Source organism: Melozone crissalis, unplaced genomic scaffold (assembly GCF_028551555.1).
Source record: "Melozone crissalis strain CALT ecotype California unplaced genomic scaffold, PUWL_Pcris_2 ptg000068l_1, whole genome shotgun sequence".
NCBI lineage: Eukaryota > Metazoa > Chordata > Aves > Passeriformes > Passerellidae > Melozone > Melozone crissalis.
In genome coordinates, this window is record NW_026535846.1 from 12,006,853 (window position 1) to 12,026,814 (window position 19,962).

At 38.6% G+C, this 19,962-nt stretch overlaps 1 protein-coding gene across 1 annotated transcript in view; it reads left to right on the top strand.

The window, feature by feature from the left end:
• Positions 1–250: 250 nt before the first annotated feature.
• Positions 251–19,962, top strand: part of SMARCA1 (SWI/SNF related, matrix associated, actin dependent regulator of chromatin, subfamily a, member 1) — a 32,909-nt gene continuing 13,197 nt past the window's right edge. Inside the window, exons 1-18 of the mRNA XM_054289407.1 lie at positions 251–357; positions 3,924–4,010; positions 6,273–6,439; positions 7,350–7,450; positions 7,568–7,668; positions 7,948–8,127; positions 9,438–9,593; positions 9,840–9,971; positions 10,723–10,791; positions 11,526–11,635; positions 12,277–12,503; positions 13,055–13,176; positions 13,550–13,702; positions 15,048–15,180; positions 16,134–16,282; positions 16,876–16,995; positions 18,235–18,345; positions 18,505–18,618. Of these exons, the coding sequence (XP_054145382.1) occupies positions 277–357; positions 3,924–4,010; positions 6,273–6,439; positions 7,350–7,450; positions 7,568–7,668; positions 7,948–8,127; positions 9,438–9,593; positions 9,840–9,971; positions 10,723–10,791; positions 11,526–11,635; positions 12,277–12,503; positions 13,055–13,176; positions 13,550–13,702; positions 15,048–15,180; positions 16,134–16,282; positions 16,876–16,995; positions 18,235–18,345; positions 18,505–18,618 (2,313 nt within the window). The 5' untranslated portion in view covers positions 251–276. The remainder of the gene's footprint in view (positions 358–3,923; positions 4,011–6,272; positions 6,440–7,349; positions 7,451–7,567; positions 7,669–7,947; positions 8,128–9,437; positions 9,594–9,839; positions 9,972–10,722; positions 10,792–11,525; positions 11,636–12,276; positions 12,504–13,054; positions 13,177–13,549; positions 13,703–15,047; positions 15,181–16,133; positions 16,283–16,875; positions 16,996–18,234; positions 18,346–18,504; positions 18,619–19,962) is intronic.

Genomic DNA, 19,962 nt, shown 5'->3' on the forward strand with positions numbered 1-19,962 from the left:
TTGGAGCTTGGAGCACTCTGGGACAGTGCAGCGTCCCTGTCCACGGCCGGTGGGTGGAACAAGCGGATCTTTAAGGTGCATCGGACCCCAATGCGGGCTGAGGCGCTGTCAGCTCTGAGGGAGCCGCGGTGTCATTTGGACGGCCCGGCCCAGCAGCACCGGGCCCGCGCAGTTATCGCGAGAGCGGCGCGGCGCGGGCCGGCCGGAGGGGCGGGGCCGCGCGGCGCGAGGGGCGGTGGGGCCGCCCCCGCCCCCCCAGTGCCCGCCGAGCTCAACATGGAGCCGGGCCCGGGCGAGGAGCCCCGCGCCTCCACATCCTCCGCCACGGCCGCCGCGCCGGAGCCCGGCCCCGAGGAGGTACCGCTCCGCCCCGGGGGGCCCTGCGGGTGGTGCAGCCTGTCCCGGTCGCCCCCTCCTGCAGCCCCTGCTCGGCCCGTGCCGCCCCGGCCCTGAGGCCGCCCGGGCCCCTCCGCCGCGGCCCGCGGGGGCCCTGCGGGCCGGTCACACCCCCAGCCCCGAGCCCGCTCTGCGGCCTCGCCCCGGCCGTTCCCGCCGCCCTGCCGTGCCCCCGGCCCGGCTCTGCAGCCCGGGGCTGGGGCCGTGGGGCCCGTGCGGAGCCCCTGCAGCCCCGCGGCCTGCGGGGTCCGGCTGCCGGAGCCCCCCGCCCTGTTGTTGCTTTTCCCGCCCCCGGGGAGAGCTGTCCCGGAGCTCCGAGGGCCCGGGGAGGGAATGGCGGGAGGGCACCCCGAGGGGTCAGGGCCTCCCGCTGCCCCTGCCCGGCTTGAATGGTGCCCTGGTGCAGAATGCACACCTCGAGACAGCGCGTAGGGCTGCCGGCCGCCTCTCCTTCGGGTTTTGGAAGAAAGACACAAGGCGTGTAGAAAGTGACGTATTCAGGTATCCTTGGAAACAGAACAAGGTTTAACCCGAAGAATGAATCTTAGGAAAAACTTAGTGGAATGAGGACCGTACATCATATGTTTATTGATGCAGGAGAAAATTGTGGAATACTGTTAAGAGTACATTCAGGTGTTTCATCCCAGTTACTGACAGTCCATTTTGCCTGTAAAGAGTGTTTGAAGCTTTATTTTATTATGTATACAAACAGTTATGGGACATTTTGGTTACTCAAGAGAAAATGTTTAAGGGCTATTTCTCTATTGTATCCAACTTACTCTGCAAAATTGTATGCATGTCAACTGTACAGTCACAGCATCTGCATAACAGTGGCAGGCATGCAACCTGTTGTGCTCTGCTCTCCTGTCAAGTGTTTTACTTCATGAATAGTCTTTGTTGTACTACCAAAACTGCCTTATTGGCTATTTGGAAATGTATTTCCACCTTGTGTATGTGAGTTGAACACCGAGGGAATCCTAATTATTCTTATGGCATCTGCTCAGTTTTCAGTAGCACAAATTGCAAGGGTAAGGTCTGCTAAAGCAGCAGCAGTTCTTGTTCCCAGTTGTTTATTTAGGTGTTCATGGGGCCTCCTCACATGGGACTGTTAAAACTTTCTGGATAGAAATCTCTCAGCCTGAATTTAGGAACTCTGTTTAGGGTAGCTTAATATTAGAGATTTTAGGGGGAGTATGTTGTATCTTTGGAATACTCAGGATTTTTGAAAGTGCTGTGTGGATGTTGTAAGGTGTTTAAATGACAGCAGTTTTCAGGGGACTGTTTAATCTATATTGGAAATAGGTTCTACAGTAGAGACACATTGTTACTGGTGAGTTTCCTGAGCTAAAAATGAAACTACTTTTGTGGTGGTGAATTGCACAGAGGCTTCTGCTGTCCTGGTTCCTGACAGGTCAGCCCTTTATATGATGAAGATCTGTTGTGTAAAGTTTCTAGGGAAAAACTCTCAGACTTTGGGAAATATTTTATGTTTCTGTGTTGTATAAAGCTACATGGGCCAGTTGTTAGGGGGAAGTATTCTTACTCATACCAAAATCTAGTAATTGTCAAAGTGTAGATTTTTGTAATTCAGAGCATTATGCAGAAGCAAGCCTGGGTATGGTGCTTGTCCATCAATATTCAACAGAAACATTGCAATAAGTAGTTGGGGCTGGCAGGGAGAGTGTTTTGTCCTTAAGGATAAGGTGTGCACTGTGATTTTATTGTGCTGTGGCTGCAATAATAGGTCAGCTCATTTACTGTTTTAACTCAGTGTGTTACTCAGAAATACTTCTTTCAGAATAAATTTGATTTGTATGCCACCATAAGTTTTATCCTTCTGGGATAATGTGAGTAAGAACAAAACTGGCATTGCAGCTGTCTGCCTTGGGGATTAGAAAGATAACATTGCACTGCAGTTTACCTGGAAAACTTTCAGTTTTAAGGGATTCTCATAATATTGAGTTGTTCTGCTTGAATAAGCTTCATACTTACAGGAGGTAGACAGACAGACAGCTTTTTTCCAGTGAGACATCTGTCTAATTTGTTTCTAGGGCAGGTGAGGGAGATGCCTGAAATGGCCTACTGTCAATTTGTTTTCATTTAAGGAATAATTTGACACTTTAGTTGAAGGACTGGACCTGATATTAGCAGTGTCAGCCTCTCTTTTTGGAGTATGTGTTGTTTAGTAATGCAATGGAGGTGTGAACATCCACATCTGTATCACCTCTCTTTGGCACGTGTGAGTAACTTTGCTTTCTGAGATGAGCTGATTATCTGTGTGATTGAAGAACATTTAAGTGAATGGAATATTTCTAATATTTCTAAATTACCTATTGGCAACATTTGTCCTTGCACAGGTGAGCTGAAGCATTTATAAAATCATTAAGCTCTCAAGCAGCTTCATTATACACTAAGTACTGTTCACCTCTGCAGAGAATTATGGCTTTGGGCCGAAGCTGAAACAGAAATCTGTGACTTCAGAAAATATTCCTTCCATTTGCATGTGTATTTATCAATAGAAGTTCTGAAATTTAAATGCAATGTTGCTTGACAGATTTTCAAATATTTGGTACCATTTTGACCTGGTTTTGCTACTGAACCCTGAATAGTTTACAGTAATTATTATTTTAATGTATTTAATAGTAGTCTGATACTTAAAGCAGATTTATGCTCTGCACTGTTATATTTTATGCAGACATGCACTCTTGTAGCTCCTTCCCGTTTATTCAGAGCTTTTCAAAAACATTTTTAGAATTTAAAGCATCTCAAAATAGGTTTATTTTTTATTGGCATATTTCAAAGACCAATTAGGAAAGTTTTCCTTAGTTAAGGGGGAAAAAAATCTACCACTTCATCATTTTACCAATATAGTTGTGGAAAACCTGCTTTGAGCTTCTCAGTTGAGGACAGGTATGAATCTCATAAACTACAAAAGTTACAATTAGTTACAATTCCTTAGATTTCTTTCATATATAGTAAATAAGGTGGTTCTGCTGTCTGAGAGTGTACCAGGGGGTTGTTGCTGCATGGATTGAATTGGTGGGCTGTGTATCTTCCTAGCTTTGTAGTTAAGCTGTGTTTCCAATTGAACTTGTGACTATTCATCTAGAAGTGGAAACAAACAAAACCCAACCAAAATGCAAGTGTCAGCAACTTAGAATTAGGCATCTGGCATTTAGAAATCAAAACTGTTGTTCTTTTAAAAATATCTTTTCAAGGTATTAAACTTAATTATGCATTTACAGTGAAATCTCTGTGAAAGATTAAAATTAATGTTCTTTAAGTAGTTTCTTTCAATTTGGATCCTGTGTGTAGGGATAAATATGAGGTTCTTCAGTTTTTATTGTGGACATGAAGTTTTGCTTTAGGTGAAGTGATACGATTAATGCACTCATTTAATTTTGAAATAATTATTTTTAAAAAGTAGCATGCTTGTCTTGCAGATTTTAGGTTTGTTCAGTTTGATACATTTTGCTAAAGAAGTAAATGAACTGGTATTTATAAAATGTTTAACTTCTGAATTCCAGAAAAATGATCCCCCATTCCAACTCAAACTTCCTCCAAAGGCAGCTAGACCTGAAAAAGAAGTTGACCCAGAATATGAAGAGAAGATGGTAAGTGCTTTCATGAGAAAATGTACTGCAGCTTTTTATGGCACTTGGTTGTTGGAGCAGGATCAGCACAGTTACAAGGAGTTACTGCAGCCTGGATGTGTCAGAAAAAAAACAAATCAAGATTAATTTAGGTGTCCATGTTGTGTCTCTCACAGTGACTGACAGGCCAGGCAGTGGTGGTTCTGTTAAATGCTGTCCCATTCTTCCCAGTATTGTTGTCTGCATGGTTTTTGGAGTTGTACCCTGTGGTTTTTATACTCGTAGTTGTCAGTGGATTTTGGGTTTTGTGGTTTCTTTTTTAGTTACCCACACCCATCTGTGGTAAGGAGTTACTGTTCAATGACATTTTATATTTACAACTCTCCCCATTTTGTTTTGAATTGTTTCTGTCAGTTTAATTCGATGACTCCTTGGGTCATGTCAGAGGCATCCTTAACGTACTTCTTACTTAATTGAAATACTGAAGCTGCTAGTTTCTCTCATATAAAAACAAGGCCTTAAATATTTAAATGCTCCATAATGTGTGTGCCATAACAATGCAAAAGAGGACTTGTCCATGACACCAGTGCTGGGAGCTTGTAATGCTGGAGAGGAGATCTAGCAGGGTAACTTCTGTGGTACAAAGAGGCAAAAACCTGCAGGACATTATAATCCTCCTTGGATGACATTTGTAGTAAGTTCTTGGTTTAAGCTGGTACCTCTGTCTTGCATTGTTTTTAAAGGCTTTAATGTTAAATGGATGCAAAGTAATTACAGTAGAATCTGAAAGACTGGATAGCACAGAAGTCAGGGAAGAATATAACTGTTAGACAGAAAAATTGATACCTACATGTATGAACACCTAGTTTGTAGCTGAAGAGCCACAGTGAATCTGTTCTTTGAGAATGAATTGAGCAAACAGCTAAACTTGTTTCACAGTAATACTTGACTTTACAACTTCCCTAAATTACAGTGTTAGTTCAGTTGTCCTAAGAGGCAAAGGGGATTAGATACCAAAAAATCTACCTTTTATCAATTGTGCAGTTGTGAGCTATACTTTTATCATTTTATCAAGACTACTGTTTATACTAAGCCTATGATATTGCAGTCAGGAAATGATATTGTTTATTCAATATAGGTCGTTACCAACAGTGATTATTTTGCCAAAACGATCATGCTTTGTTTGTAAGCTACAAATCCTCTGAATGGATTTGTTTTTATACTGATGATCATAAACATCAATGCCTCTACTGTCCCATTCTGTAATTTCTTTTTCATAAAGGTTTTATTTTTTATTTACATTGCGTTCGGTTCTCAAGTTATTTGCACAAACGGTGCGATAATAATGCAAGCGGAAAGCAGTAATTTTTTCCCCAGGAGATCTCGGTGAAGCTGTTAAAGGAACGCGGTGCCCTCGTGTGGCGCCATCGTGCATTGCACGCCAGGAGCGCTCTGCTGCCCTTTGGGGGCCGATCCTGCTCTTAGAGCAGACTTTGTTGTTGTAAGGGACCTGCAGAAAGGCGTTCTGGGGCCAGGTATTCCTTGGAAAGGTCACGGTGCAGAACTACGGATTCACTTCTTTGTGCTTTCTATCATGATATGTGAATGAGATCACATGGACATTGCCTTACGTGGTACAGTGTTACATGGCGGTAAATTTCTCATAGAGAAGCTGATAACAATTGTGTTCTCTCAGGTAGAATTTGCATTTTTTCATATTTTTATTTAAAATGATGTAACATCTTATTTTCTAAGTATAAGGAAGGAAGGCCCTGTTTTGCTGTGTGACATAGTGATGTGCATGTGCCCCATTGAGATGGCAAAACTGAAATGCTCAAAATTTGAAATCTGACAGCAAAATTCATAAAACTGAGTGAAAGCAGTTCAACCATTATTTCAGAAATAGTTCTAAAAGCAGAGCTACTACATTGTTGTCTTTGATCAAATCCTGATAGCCTCGAAGCTGATGAAAGTTCTGCCCCTGACTAGCAAGGTTAGGATTTCATCCCTTCCTGCAAGTCATAACTTTAGTTTTGTCTTTATCTTTTGTAGACAAAGATTAAAGCATCCCTTCACCACTGCTGGTGTGCCATGAAGCAGCTCCAGCTCTGTTTCATAATGCTTGTAGCCCTCTGAGTTGTCTAACGGATGGCCTTATCAGTCTTTTCTCATATAAGTTGTTCTCATGAGCGTCTGAATTCTGTTTCTTTACAAAAATACGTTTTTATAAAGAAAAGTTAATTTTTTTTCTTTTTTTATTCTCTTCTCCACTTTGGAAACTAGAAAGCAGATCGAGCGAAGAGGTTTGAGTTCCTCCTGAAGCAGACAGAACTTTTTGCACATTTTATTCAACCTGCAGCACAAAAATCACCAACATCTCCATTGAAAGTCAAGCTGGGACGGCCACGGTTGAAGAAAGATGAAAAACAGAGTTTGATTTCAGCTGGGGAGTATGTTTTATTTTTATTTCTGACTTCTTAGATGTTCAAACAACTTAGACTTTTAACATAATTTGTTTAGAAATTGTACATAGAAATTGTACTTTCAGTAAATCAGACAATTTCCTATTAGTGGGGTATCAATTTCTTTAAAAGCTGCTTGGTTTGAAAGCATCTGCTCCATCAACCTAAGTGTGACCTTGGATCAGAAATGCACTTTTAAAGCAAGTTGCCTGATTCTTGCCATGTAAAACGCTTTGGTCTGTACTGTGGGGTGAGTTTGGAGTACACAAATTGGATTTCTTTTGCATGATGCAGAAGGGGCATCAGAAATCCACCTGATGTGCCCCAGCTGGTCGTGCACCAGTCAGTGGGACCAGGGTGGGGCTGGACCAGGTTGTGACAAGGCAGTGCCCTTGTGCTGGGCATATTGGATCCTCAGCACCAACTGGTCTGTCTGTGTTAGTATTGCAGCAGATCCTGCCTGTAGTGCCTCTGAGAGGTCTTGAAATAACAACCAACTGGTTTTTTTGAATGTTTGCAGAATGACATTCTATATTAGAAATTTTAATTTTTTAAAACTTGACTATGTGATTTTTCTGAGCTTTGTAATTATCAAGTAATTGAGTCTAAGGCCACCACCGATATGTCTTGTATTTCTGTGTTGCTCATTAAAAAGTGCCTCAGAGAACTCATGATATTGTCAGATTATAGCTGTGGCTGTGAAAGAGGGATTCATATCAGCAGTTCTAATTCAAGCTGGAATGACTCCTGAGGAATAATGTGTTAACAGGATCAGAGTTGGGTCAGGATGCCAGAACATTCACACTGTGTGTCAGTGTGAGGGTCTGTTGTGGTTTGGAGTTTGTAGCAGTGTTTTGGAGTGGTTTGTTCACACATCAGTGTTGGGCTCTTTCCTCAGGTACCGCCACAGGCGCACGGAGCAGGAGGAGGATGAGGAGCTCTTGTCCGAGAGCCGGAAAAGCTCCAACGTGTGCATTCGGTTTGAGGAGTCCCCTTCATGTAAGCATGATGTTAACACTTCTCTGATTTGGTGTAATGAAGATCTGAGCAGATTGCAATTGGAATTTTCCACTTCGAGTTAGTATTTTTCTACTTAGAGGAATCTTACATTTACAGATGTGAAAGGAGGAACACTGAGAGATTATCAGGTTAGAGGTTTGAACTGGATGATCTCATTGTATGAAAATGGAGTTAATGGCATTCTGGCAGATGAAATGGTAAGCAGTAATCTTTTGGATTTTTTTGTAGTAATTATTGAACAAAATATAACATTGAAGTGCTTATAGTATTTTGTGTACATGCAGTAGTATGCTTCATTCTACAGCAGTCTGGTTTTTCAAATCTGAAATTGTAATGTAAGAAATTCTATTGCAACATTTTTTGTGTAGTTTGCTTTAAACAAATGGCAGAATTATATAGTAAGAAAATGGTTTGAAAGTATTTCTTTATGGTATTTCACTTCAGCAAGTTTCTCTCCCCCCTCTTTGTCAATGCAGGGGCTTGGTAAGACTCTGCAGACAATAGCTTTATTGGGCTATCTGAAGCATTACAGGAACATTCCTGGGCCACACATGGTTCTGGTTCCAAAATCAACTTTGCATAACTGGATGAATGAATTCAAGCGCTGGGTTCCATCCTTACGTGCTGTTTGCCTTATTGGAGATAAAGATGCCAGAGTAAGTGCTTCACATTTCAGAAATTTATGCATTATTTGGCAAAAAATATCAGTTGGGTATGTGGAATTCTCCCTAAGCTATTTCCTTAATTAGAGTATATTTTAGTAATCTTTACTGCATTCATGTTGAAAATGCAAAATGTTATGCTTGTGACTAGGAGGAAAAACTGAAAATCAGTAGATGAAATAATAGACTGGGATCTGGGTACAGCCCTTTGAGTTGTCTGTTTTTCTGTTGTCTTTCTCTTTGACTTTTGCACCTATTTTTTATCTCTCTTCCATATTTGTAATGTGGCAGTGTATACTCATTTTTCTTTATTGCACTCACTTTGTTACCTCTCCCTTCACCTTTTTTCAGGTGACTTTTCCCACTCTTGTATTTTATAAGTCTGCCTGGCCTTGTAACTAGGATTCTGCTGTAGAGCTTTTCATCTTTCATTGTGAAGGCCTTGAAATAGATATGGAATGTTTTTCTGACTGAAGGGGATGAATGAGCTGGATGTTTCTGTGAATTCTGTAGCTGCTCATATGGATTGCATGGCTGCCTGCTACTGCTTGAGGGTAGAAAGGTTCTAGGAAGGGAATAGGAGCTGGCAGTGTGGCCAGGAAGGCAAATGGCATCCTGGCTTGTACCAGCCATGCTGTGGCCAGCAGGACCAGGGCAGTGACTGTCCCCTCTACTGGATGCTGTGACATTGAGGTGCTGGAGTGTGTTCAGAGGAGGGAACAGATATTAGGAGGAGCAGCTGAGGGAACTTGTTTTTGTGGGTGATAGGACAAGAGGAAATGGCCTCAGGTGCACCAGGGGAGACCTGTCTGCATGGCTTCCCTATGGGATGATTTTCTTTCATGTGAAATGATTTATATGCTTTGATGTGGGCCTTGCAAAACAGAGATGGGACAGAGGAGGGAGCTATCTGGGGAAGAGAAGATAGTTGGGAGTGGACTGTGTAAGTTGGTTTGATACACTTCTGTGGACTGTGTCTTTGGACAAATTAATTCAGATGGTTTTTCCCCCTTTTGGTTGTATGTACTCTATTTGAATTACAGAAAAATGATGCTGAAGAGCAAATAGCTAATTTTGAGTAGAAACTAATTTGTGTTTTACTTAACTCCAGCTTTCTCTGTGCTTGAAGTACAAAGGATTGAAGGCTTTTGTTACAGTAACTTTCGGTTACTGAGAAGATGTTTCAGATGAACTTTGTGTGCTAGTTTAGTGCATCAGTGATGGTGGTGGAGACAGCTTTCCCTGAATGCCATAAAATTTATTCATATTTATCAATGCTTACTGATCCAGTTCTTCTGCTCTAGGCTGCATTTATCCGTGATGTTATGATGCCTGGTGAATGGGATGTTTGTGTTACATCATATGAAATGGTAATTAAAGAGAAATCAGTCTTCAAGAAATTTAACTGGAGGTACCTGGTAATTGATGAAGCCCACAGAATAAAGAATGAGAAGTCTAAGGTAAATTTGAAATTGTTTCATACTTGGAAGTTAGTTCAATACAAAAAGATGCATCTGATTTGAGCAGATTTCAAGTGTTGGCTGTGGTGTTTTTTTTTAAATAGAAGCAATAAGCTATTGGGTGGTAAATGGGAATTTCATAGGTAGCTCACTGTCTCTAAGTTTAATTGACATTGTTTTAGGTTTCAAAAACTGATTGACTGTGCTTTAGTGTAGATGGTGTTGATAACTATGTTGTGTTTCCAGCTGTCAGAGATTGTGCGTGAGTTCAAGACAACAAATCGATTGCTGCTTACAGGAACTCCTTTACAGAATAACCTCCATGAGCTGTGGGCGTTACTCAATTTCCTTTTACCTGATGTATTCAATTCTGCAGATGTAAGTTGATGTTTGGAAGTACAGTGTTGTTAGTTTGATTCCCAGGCTGCTGTCAGTAGAAGAGAAGAATGACCAGCCTAGGGAGGGGATGGACATTGTGCATGACCCAGGTTCAGGGAAAGCTCTGTGGCTTACTGTAGACTGCTTTTCTTGCTCTGCCTAGTTAAAACAGTGCATTCTCCTGGTGTGGATGAGGCCTCAGACCATTAACAGCAAATGCAATATCTTAAATAGATCAAGAATTATGCAGAATTTGAGAAAGCAATGAAGTAGCAAGAATATTAAGCATCCAAATAGACATAAGCCTTTTTTTTAAAATTTAGAACTTGAGTAATCTTTCTTCTCTTTTACTGTTAGTGTTTCTTTGTGCTTGTATTACTTACTTATGTTATTTTTGCTCTGCTGTCCATCTAATTATCTTAAGGATTTAAGTTGGGATTTTTAAACTTTTTGCCCCATCATCACATAAGCACTGAAGGGAGGCACTTGGGCACTGCAGTGATGAGCATGGAAAGTTGTTATATGTTAAGCAGAATGTAGTGGTATTTTGTCTGCAGAGTGATGCCCTTGACTCAAATGTTACAACGTACTAGGGAGATGGCACAGAATTGCAGACTGGTTTTTCTTTTACAGAAGTAATTTGTCGCAAGATTTATGCCACTCTCACCTGGAATGAAAGAGAGTCAATATGTGTCTGTTAAAAGTGCAGATGATAAACTGTTCTTAGCAATTGTGCTGTTTCTCATCACAGGATTTTGACTCGTGGTTTGACACTAAAAATTGTCTTGGTGATCAGAAACTTGTAGAAAGACTTCATGCTGTAAGTAATCAAAGCTGTAATCACATGTCATCATTAGCATGCACACTGTAAAGAAGAAAACCAGATTAGTTTCCCCTTCATCTCAACGTTGAAAAAATGAACATGAAGGTCTTAAGTTACAGGAATGCCTATCAGAATTTTCATTAATTAAGCTTCCTGTCATAGATACTACTTTTTGTCTGTAACTGTTTGAAGCAGACAAAATCTGAACATAAGATGTGAAAATGAAGAATTCTGAGATCTTTTTGAAACCATTTATTATTGTGAATAGTACACTCATACATGTCATGCTAATCTGAGTAAAGGCATGCCTTTTTCTTTGTTTTACTGTGCATGAGATAAGACATTTTTTCCAGTGGCAGAAGAGGTCAGAGAACCTACAACATGCATTGCTTATACTTGAAATGTTGGTGTGTTTTGTCCCTGCTAGTGGAAATGAAACAGGGCTTATGTCAAAAAGGATTAAATTTTATAAACTTAAGAGTTTTGCCCCTTCTTAAATAACAACTGGGATGATTCTGGCAATCCTTATATAGGGATACACATGTGTAAGTTTAGTCATTGCTGGACAACTTTGTTTTGCAGAATTTTTCTCATAGAGTCACCATGACAGCAATAGGTACTGGTTAAATATCAGATTCTGGATAAATATCAGATAATTGAATCTGTTAGTTTTGTATTTGTGGCAGTCAATTTTACACATTTATCTATGTAAAACATCTTAATTTGTGTAGGTATTGAAGCCATTTCTCTTACGTCGTATAAAAGGTGAAGTAGAAAAGAGTTTGCCTCCAAAGAAGGAAGTAAAAATTTATCTTGGGCTCAGCAAAATGCAGAGAGAATGGTGAGTTATTTACATCAAAGTAAGATTCTTTTCTGATAAACTCTATAGCTCTTCACACTGATACTTTTTTTCTTACATTTGCATGTTGAGACAGTCTGAGAAACTTATTTATAGCTGTCTTAGGGCTTTTGTAAAAAATGCACAAGTTTCAGAGAGCTCAGGAAGGGTAATGAAAAGAGCTGGGAGGAAGAAAGGAGAAAAAATTTTCCTTCCTTAAGTTTATGTGAAAGAACAAATGCCTGCTGAGCTTCCTCCTTTGATCCAAGTATGTGTGCACCAAAAAGTCTTAACCTGAAATTAGAAGAGAACCCTGAGGAACTACCCGGAAGAGACATGAGACGCCAGGTCAGTGTAGCAGTTTCTGTCAAATAAGTAATATTTTTAATCCACTTTATACTACTAAAATGGAAGTGTAAAATAATCCAGGGCAGATCATTGTCACTCACAGAGAGATTCCCTTTTGTATTTAGCTATGAATTTGGAAATCCGTATTATCAGTGAGATGTTTCATAGTAATATAGCTCATTGTTATAGAAACAAAGCCAACTCCCTCATAAATAAGAATGGTGATATTGCAGGGTTTCATTCATTCATTGAATTAAAAACCAGAAAGTTGTTCAAAACTGCCCTTAAAACCTCAGGTACACCAGGATCCTGATGAAAGACATTGATATCCTGAACTCAGCTGGCAAGATGGATAAGATGCGCCTGCTGAACATTCTGATGCAGCTGCGGAAGTGCTGTAACCACCCTTACCTGTTTGATGGTGCTGAGCCCGGCCCTCCTTACACCACTGACACCCATCTCATCACCAACAGTGGGAAAATGTTAGTTCTGGATAAGCTGCTGGCAAAACTCAGAGAGCAGGGTGAGTACTGTTTGTGGACAGCAGTGATCTGAATGCTCCTTGTCAGTTAAAGTATCTTTCAAAAACAGCACAGGTTTAGCTTCTCCTGCAGTGAATGTATTCATCACTTTCTCTGAGGTTTTTGTTGAAAATTAATTTTCTGTAGATCTTAAGACATGAAGGGAAAGAAATCTTACTGGAATGATAAGTAAGACTAAAAATATGAAGAAGCAGAAGGAAAGGAAAAGTAGAGCCTCCCTTCTCCTTTGTGCAAAAAAATTTCTGATGATAGGATTATTTCATCTATGTGCATCAGCCAGCACCAGATTCCCTTACAATGGATTTAAGTGTTCTGCTTTTTTGGTTGTGTATTTCTCCTCTATAATTTATCAAGTAATATTCTTGAGTGGTTTAATCACTACCAGAAAACTAACTGGAGAAGAAAGACTTATTTAATTTAGGCATAGTACTGAGTATGTCACATAAATTCTCAGTCATGCTCTGGAGTAGCTCTGTGATAAGATCCATGTGAAAACATAAAATGATTGTCAAAACCTTCTGTGTTCTGTCAGGTTCCAGGGTTCTGCTGTTCAGTCAGATGACTCGTTTGCTGGATATTTTGGAAGACTATTGCATGTGGCGTGGTTATGAGTACTGCAGGCTTGATGGGCAGACACCACATGAGGAGAGAGAGGTGGGGAAGTTGTATGCAAACAAGAAAAGCCTTTGGTTAGGTTAATAATTTATTATTTACATACATGTATGTCGCCACGTCATTGTTTAGAGTAAAGCAGAAATGGTACAGTTTTTAAAAGGCTGCTAAGGGAATGTTTCTCCTAGACTAACAGTATGTTTCATTTGATCCATAAATGAAAAATACAGTATATTGTGGAGTCAGTACAGATTTTCTTACCTGTCCAGACATACATTTCTTACTTTGATAAAATTCTTTTTTCTATGAAAACGGTGTAAATTTAGACGAAATTTAATTGGAAAGCCACCAACATACTGGAAACTTGTTTGAAAGATCTGATACTTTAGTGACGCCTTTTTTTTTTTTCTTTCAGGAAGCAATTGACACATTTAATGCTCCTAACAGCAGTAAATTCATTTTCATGCTGAGTACCAGAGCTGGAGGTCTTGGAATTAATTTGGCAACTGCTGATGTGGTTATTCTCTATGATTCAGATTGGAACCCTCAAGTAGATCTGCAAGCCATGGTGAGTTAACTCCCTAATCAACATTTGTTTGTTTAAGTTGTCAATATTCTATTTTGTATAACTATTTTCAGAGCTTGCACTTCTGTTACTTTTCTTTATTTTTTGTTTACACAAGACAATACCAAGAAACAAAGGAGTTGGATAAAAGGGCATGAACAGAATTTGTGGAGGAAATTGTAGATTTTTGCCTGCTAATATTTCTCTTAATTATTTTCATAATGAGAGATTGCTTCTATCAATATTGTTAATGGAGGTATAGCATTATTCTTAATTCTGTCTTTTCAGGAGAGAACAGTTGAATAATAGAGGACTGTTTTCAAAATAATAACAGATAACTAAAAGCATGTAGCCTTATATTTCTGTCATTTTGGAAGTTTATGGTTTTACTTTTTGCTTCTGCATAAGCATAAAGGCATTTGGTGGTCATGCTGGGAGGAGGAAGTTACCTTTGGGTTAAACCTACTCCAATCTTCTCTTTCTCAGTACTGAATGTAAAAAAAATAGTCTGTTGTTTTTTTCATGTGGAATAAAACTCATGTGATCCTTCTTGCACGATTAGTAGGGTGGGTATTTGTTCAGTGGTTTGTAATTTTTAATTTTTTTCAATGTACATCAACACATCAAATATTTAATATCAATAGCTCATCCTTTAGATATGCATGTTGACTGCCAATAGTTGACCAAATTCCTGGAGACTGTAAGTGTTGTTTGTGAACTTCAGTGGGGTTTTCAGGAAGAAATTAATATTATACAGGAGAGTACAAGATTTAACAACTCATGTTTAAAGAGAAAATCCTGGTACCCACAGCTTGAAGGACAGCTGTTTTAACTTTTTTTTTTAATTTAAAAGGACATGTTTTCCAGAGAGGATAAATACAAGTTTTGTTACAAATGAGTGTAGTGTGTCAGTCATAAACCTGGTTTGCTTGGCTTACAAGCACAGTGTTGGAGCTGTGGCTGCAGGAACTCTGCACGTGGAATTAATGTGCTCAGGCCAGGGATGCAGAATGTCAATACCTGTGTCAAGTGACAGAATTCATTGAAAGCAGTACAAGTGTATGCATGTGTGTACTGTTGTATGTCCACTTCCCAGCTGCAGTCTGACAGACATTCAGTTATCTTCATTTGCAATGAGGGAGATGCATTTATTGCTGTGGAATGACTCAGAAATGTAATAGCCAGGTATAAATAAATATTAGAATACTGGTTTTACAGTGACCTGTGCTTTTGAATAGGCAAGGGACCAAGAAGTATAATACTAGTTTGAGGCTGCTGTTTCTGCAAGCTAACTGTCTATTGCTTGTGAGTTCTTGTTGCTGAACACTCATTGATTTATGTTTGTTAGGACCGTGCGCATCGTATTGGTCAAAAGAAACCAGTACGGGTGTTCCGACTTATCACTGATAATACTGTTGAAGAGAGGATTGTAGAAAGAGCTGAAATAAAACTGAGACTGGACTCTATAGTTATACAACAAGGTATCAACTGCTATATATGTTTGTCTGCAACAGAATTGTTCAGTCCCTTTAAGTATGGTTAAATAACTGTACAAATGTACAGTGTTAGTGAAAGCAGGCCTTGTGTATAATAGCAGTGTACTAAATCATCCTCATGTGCAAGGTATTCACTTGTTCAGATGAATTATTTTAAAATTGTTTTCCTGATTAATGTAGACAAAGAGTCTAAATGAGGACAGTAAACTACAGCTGAGTAGATGTTATTTAGTTTTGGGATATGTTAAAAAGAAAAAAAAAGAAAATCAGGTATGTTCCATGGCAGTTGAAATAATGATATACATATGTTTGTTACCATATAAGAGTTAACTGAAAAATAAAACACCTTTGTGTATTTTTGTTTGGAAGCACTTAGAGGAATAGTTTGTCAAAACTAAGGTACTCAAGCTAAGTTTTTAGGCTTGTTTGTATTTACTACAGGGTGGGCTAGTGAAAGGATGATGGTCAAAATTTTGATAGCATGAGAAGAGACATGGATAGCATAGGAGAAATTTTGGGACAGCAGTTAAATTTTAGGAAGAATAATTAGCAAATTGGGTTGAAATCAGTGATGTAAATGTTGAAAATGTCAAGCACTTCTTAGTGGTTATAGAATACTTCTTAATTTTTCATCTTGAGATAAGATTGTGACCTTAAAAGTTCAGATGACTTTGTAAGAGTAAGATCTTACGTGTAAAATTCAGATTATCTGAATGTGAAATGTTTTTTGTTATGGCTTGAGTCAAAGTTGTTTTTTTTAATTTTCCCCAAAGTTCCTGACTTCTGTTTATTCTCATCTTGAGTGAAATGTATTTTTTCTATATGGTTGTTCTGTTTTTCCTTTCTTGTTCTGTCAGTGAAGTAAAAAAATCCACTGCTTGCATGGTCCTACTAGACCTCCCACATTCTAACTTCCAGCATATTCCTTGTGATTGTAGGAAGGCTCATAGACCAGCAGTCCAACAAACTGGCAAAAGATGAAATGCTGCAGATGATCCGGCACGGGGCCACGCACGTGTTTGCTTCCAAAGACAGTGAGCTGACAGAAGAAGATATAACCACTATTTTAGAAAGAGGTGAAAAGAAGGTTAGAGAACCTTTTCATATGGAATTCAAAATACCTATGCACAAAATGGAATGAGATCTGATGACATAAATCTATTATTACTTTACTATTTGTGGAGATTTTCAATATTATGAAAGTTTTGAAGAAGTAGAATTAGTGATTTTAATTATTATCAAGGTTTATGCTGTGTGCATCCTGTCTTAAGCACTGCTTATTTTGTGGTCTTTTAGAAAAATGTAAATTTAATGCAAATAATTCTGACAGACACAAAGTCTTTTTGGAACTTCGTTAGGTAATAGATAGCTCTATGAAAAAATGAACTGCCATTTCAGCTCCAAGGAGATGGGCATAAATTTAATTTGAATTTTAAAGTTGAGTTCTACAGTTGTAGGACTACATCCCAGCCTAATAAATTTAGTTTAATGGAGAGTCTTGAAGTCAAATTGCTCTAAATTGAAAAGGACAATGGGTATCTCTCTTTAGAAGAAAGTGTAAGTAAAAGTTAAAATCAGAAAAAGATATTGAGTATGTTGTAGTCATGATGAAAGCTGTTTTTTTTTCAGAAAACATTAAATAGCTTGAGTGAGCCTAAAAATGTCTTCCTCTCATTTTAGACAGCTGAAATGAATGAACGATTGCAGAAAATGGGAGAGAGCTCCCTACGAAATTTCACTATGGACACAGAGATGAGCTTATACAACTTTGAAGGTGAAGATTACAGAGAAAAACAGAAGGTAATTTTTTGTAGCATTTAAGACTTCAGTTTAAAGGTGCAAACATAAAAGCCATACTATAAATGTTATGACTATGGAGGTTTCTAGATTCTAGAGAAGTAAGGAACTATTGAAAAATTCTCTTGGCTCTGCCCTAGTATTAATATTCTGAATTTTTGTTAAACTACTTTGAGCCCCACTGTTTTTTTCATGGCAAAATCCGATACCATTGCTCAGATGTTACCCCTTCTGCAACAAAACCAATGAGCTGCATGCTGCTATACTGCTGCAGTCAGTATTATTTTGCTGTCACATAACTAAGGTGAAAAAACAGGCCTGGTAGTAATTTTTTATGTGGATCTTGGACTTGAGTCTGCTTTTGCAGTGAAGATTTGTCTTAGTTTGAAAGACAAGTGTCTGCTAAAGAAGGCATGAGCCTCCCTTGGAATGGAAAAGAAACCTAACCCCCAACAAGGTTTTAGTTTGTACATTGATTTTACCTAATAATAGAAGGATCATCCATACAGAGGTATTGCTCAGTCCCACAGTGTTCCCTTTGCATCTCTGTTTTGTACAAGATGTATAGTGAATATATCCTTAACCTGCAGTCAGATGTGTGAAATCTTACTTGTTAACTACAAAATGCCCTTCTAACTCAAGTTTTTACTGATTTTGAAAAAAAAATTTAGAAAAATAAGTTTTGATGAGAATATAGTGCAGTGTGTGGATATAGGCATAAAATTCTTTGTGTTGATAATTTCATTACAAGAAGTGAGTTGAATACTGCATAGTATGAAATAACATTAGGATTTTAGATTAATTGATTGCTAATGGGTTTTTTGTCTATTGTAGCCTTTAGAGGCCTATAGAGGTTATTCATTGTGATATTTAGAGAAGAAGCAATTTATTCATATCACAAGAAGTTAGAGAATTCAGAGCCCAAGTCCTCAGCCCTTCCATTGTGTTTTGGTAGATGGAATCATAACCCTACTCAGGGTTTGGAATACTTAGAATATATCTCTTCTTGCCACTGCACTGCCTTACTTGTGTATTATCTTCTAAGTGCTTAAATATTTGTTATAATCAGCTATAATTTCTAGCTGATTTTTGAGCTCTATTGTAGTATCCAAATTACTGAGCACAATCACTAGATTTGCTGTGCAGAAATACATCCCTGTTTGTAGTGCCATATTAGTCATTATTCTTGTGACTTTAGGGAAGCAAACAGTTCCTCGAGTAGCTTTTTGTTCTGTTGTGTAGCTGAGCATGATGGAATGGATTGAGCCTCCAAAAAGGGAACGCAAAGCCAATTATGCAGTGGATGCTTATTTCAGAGAGGCCCTACGTGTCAGTGAACCGAAAGTCCCAAAGGTAAGGAGGTGGAAAGATTGGAAGGGTTTTATGTGGTTCTTTTGCTCCTCCTCTCCCATGCTGCTTCCCTGGCTCTACCCCTGGTTGCCACTGCTGCTGATTTTTACTTGTAGAAAAGTTAAGCTTCTATAATGTTGATTTATCTGTGTATTTTTGAAGGCTCCACGACCTCCAAAACAACCAAATATTCAGGATTTTCAGTTTTTCCCACCACGGTTATTTGAACTTCTGGAAAAAGAAATTCTGTATTACCGTAAAACTATAGGATATAAGGTAATGCATTTTTGCTTTTCAGATCAGTGAAATGTATTTGCATTCCATTTTGTAAATTTGTTGCAGTCTTGACTTGTCAAGTTATTGTGAAAGAAATGGCTTAAAGCTTCTATTCTTCTGTTTCTGTTCTACTGAGGAGCAGAAAAGATAATCTGTTGTTCTTTCCTTCACAAAAAATTCTGTATCTGTGTAGCTTTGTGTTTTGTGGTGGATTCCTAATGATGACATAGAGTAGAAAAAGGAAAGATAGTTCTCATGCTTCATATTCTCAAAACCAAAGGTGTGACATGTGGTCTAAGGTGAGAATAATTTGGCTAATATAAAATCACCTTCCCAAGTATGATGTTTTTTTTTGTATATCTTTGTGTTGATATGAAGTTAATTAAAATTACATCAGTTTTCCTTGGATTTGGGTGGGATATAAAAAGTTTAAAGGTGTGGAGAAGTCTGAATATATTACTTCTACAAAAAGGAAACCAGACAACAGATTTCTAGATTTTTCCCATAATTTTTTTTTCGTACTGTGCCTTAGCTGAATTTCTCTCTTTTCCCTGCTGACATTACTGGACAAGCAGTGAACAGATTCTGTTATCCTCACTTGGACCAGTATTGATTGAGTAGACCAAATGGATTCTCTACTTCCAGCCAGACATGTCTTTAAAAAGCCTCAAGTTTTCTGACAGGTCGCAGCAAGAAAAAAATATAATCTAAAAAATGTGTTGGAGGACATAAAATTGTCATACAAAGCAACAGATGGAAAATTGGTGAGAGTAGAATTAATATTAGTAAAATGTGTTTTTTAAGAAAAAGCAGAAAGTTTTTTTAGAATCCTGTTTACAGCCAAAAGAATTTCATGGGGATGTCAGGATAGAATTAAGATGAGTATGCAGTTAGGTTAGGTAAAGAATGTATTCAATTAATGCTCCAACAAAGAAGGATGAGAGAATTGCTAGTGTTGACAATATGAATGTGAAAAGAAGTGTTTCAGACCAGTTATGGAAACCTGTCAGCCTGGAAAGGTTGAACATGAATAGTTGTTATCTTAAAAGGTTAGTATGACTGTTTACTGGTGGGGAAAGTGATAAATATAATTAAATTTGTTTGGCTGTGAAATGGAAGTATAACTTCCAATCTGAAGAGAGTTTATAATAAACTGAAAACAGCCATGAACAGTATCAGAAGGTAGCCAATAGGCAGAGACCAAGCTTTATGTGTCAGTCTTAATTTAAACCAGTAAAGTCAAGAAGATTTCTCCTATATTAAAATCAGCTTAACAGTTCTTATCTTCCATTGCCTTTTGCTGCAGGAATAAGTTAAGGTCTACTAAACCTTTACTGGATACTG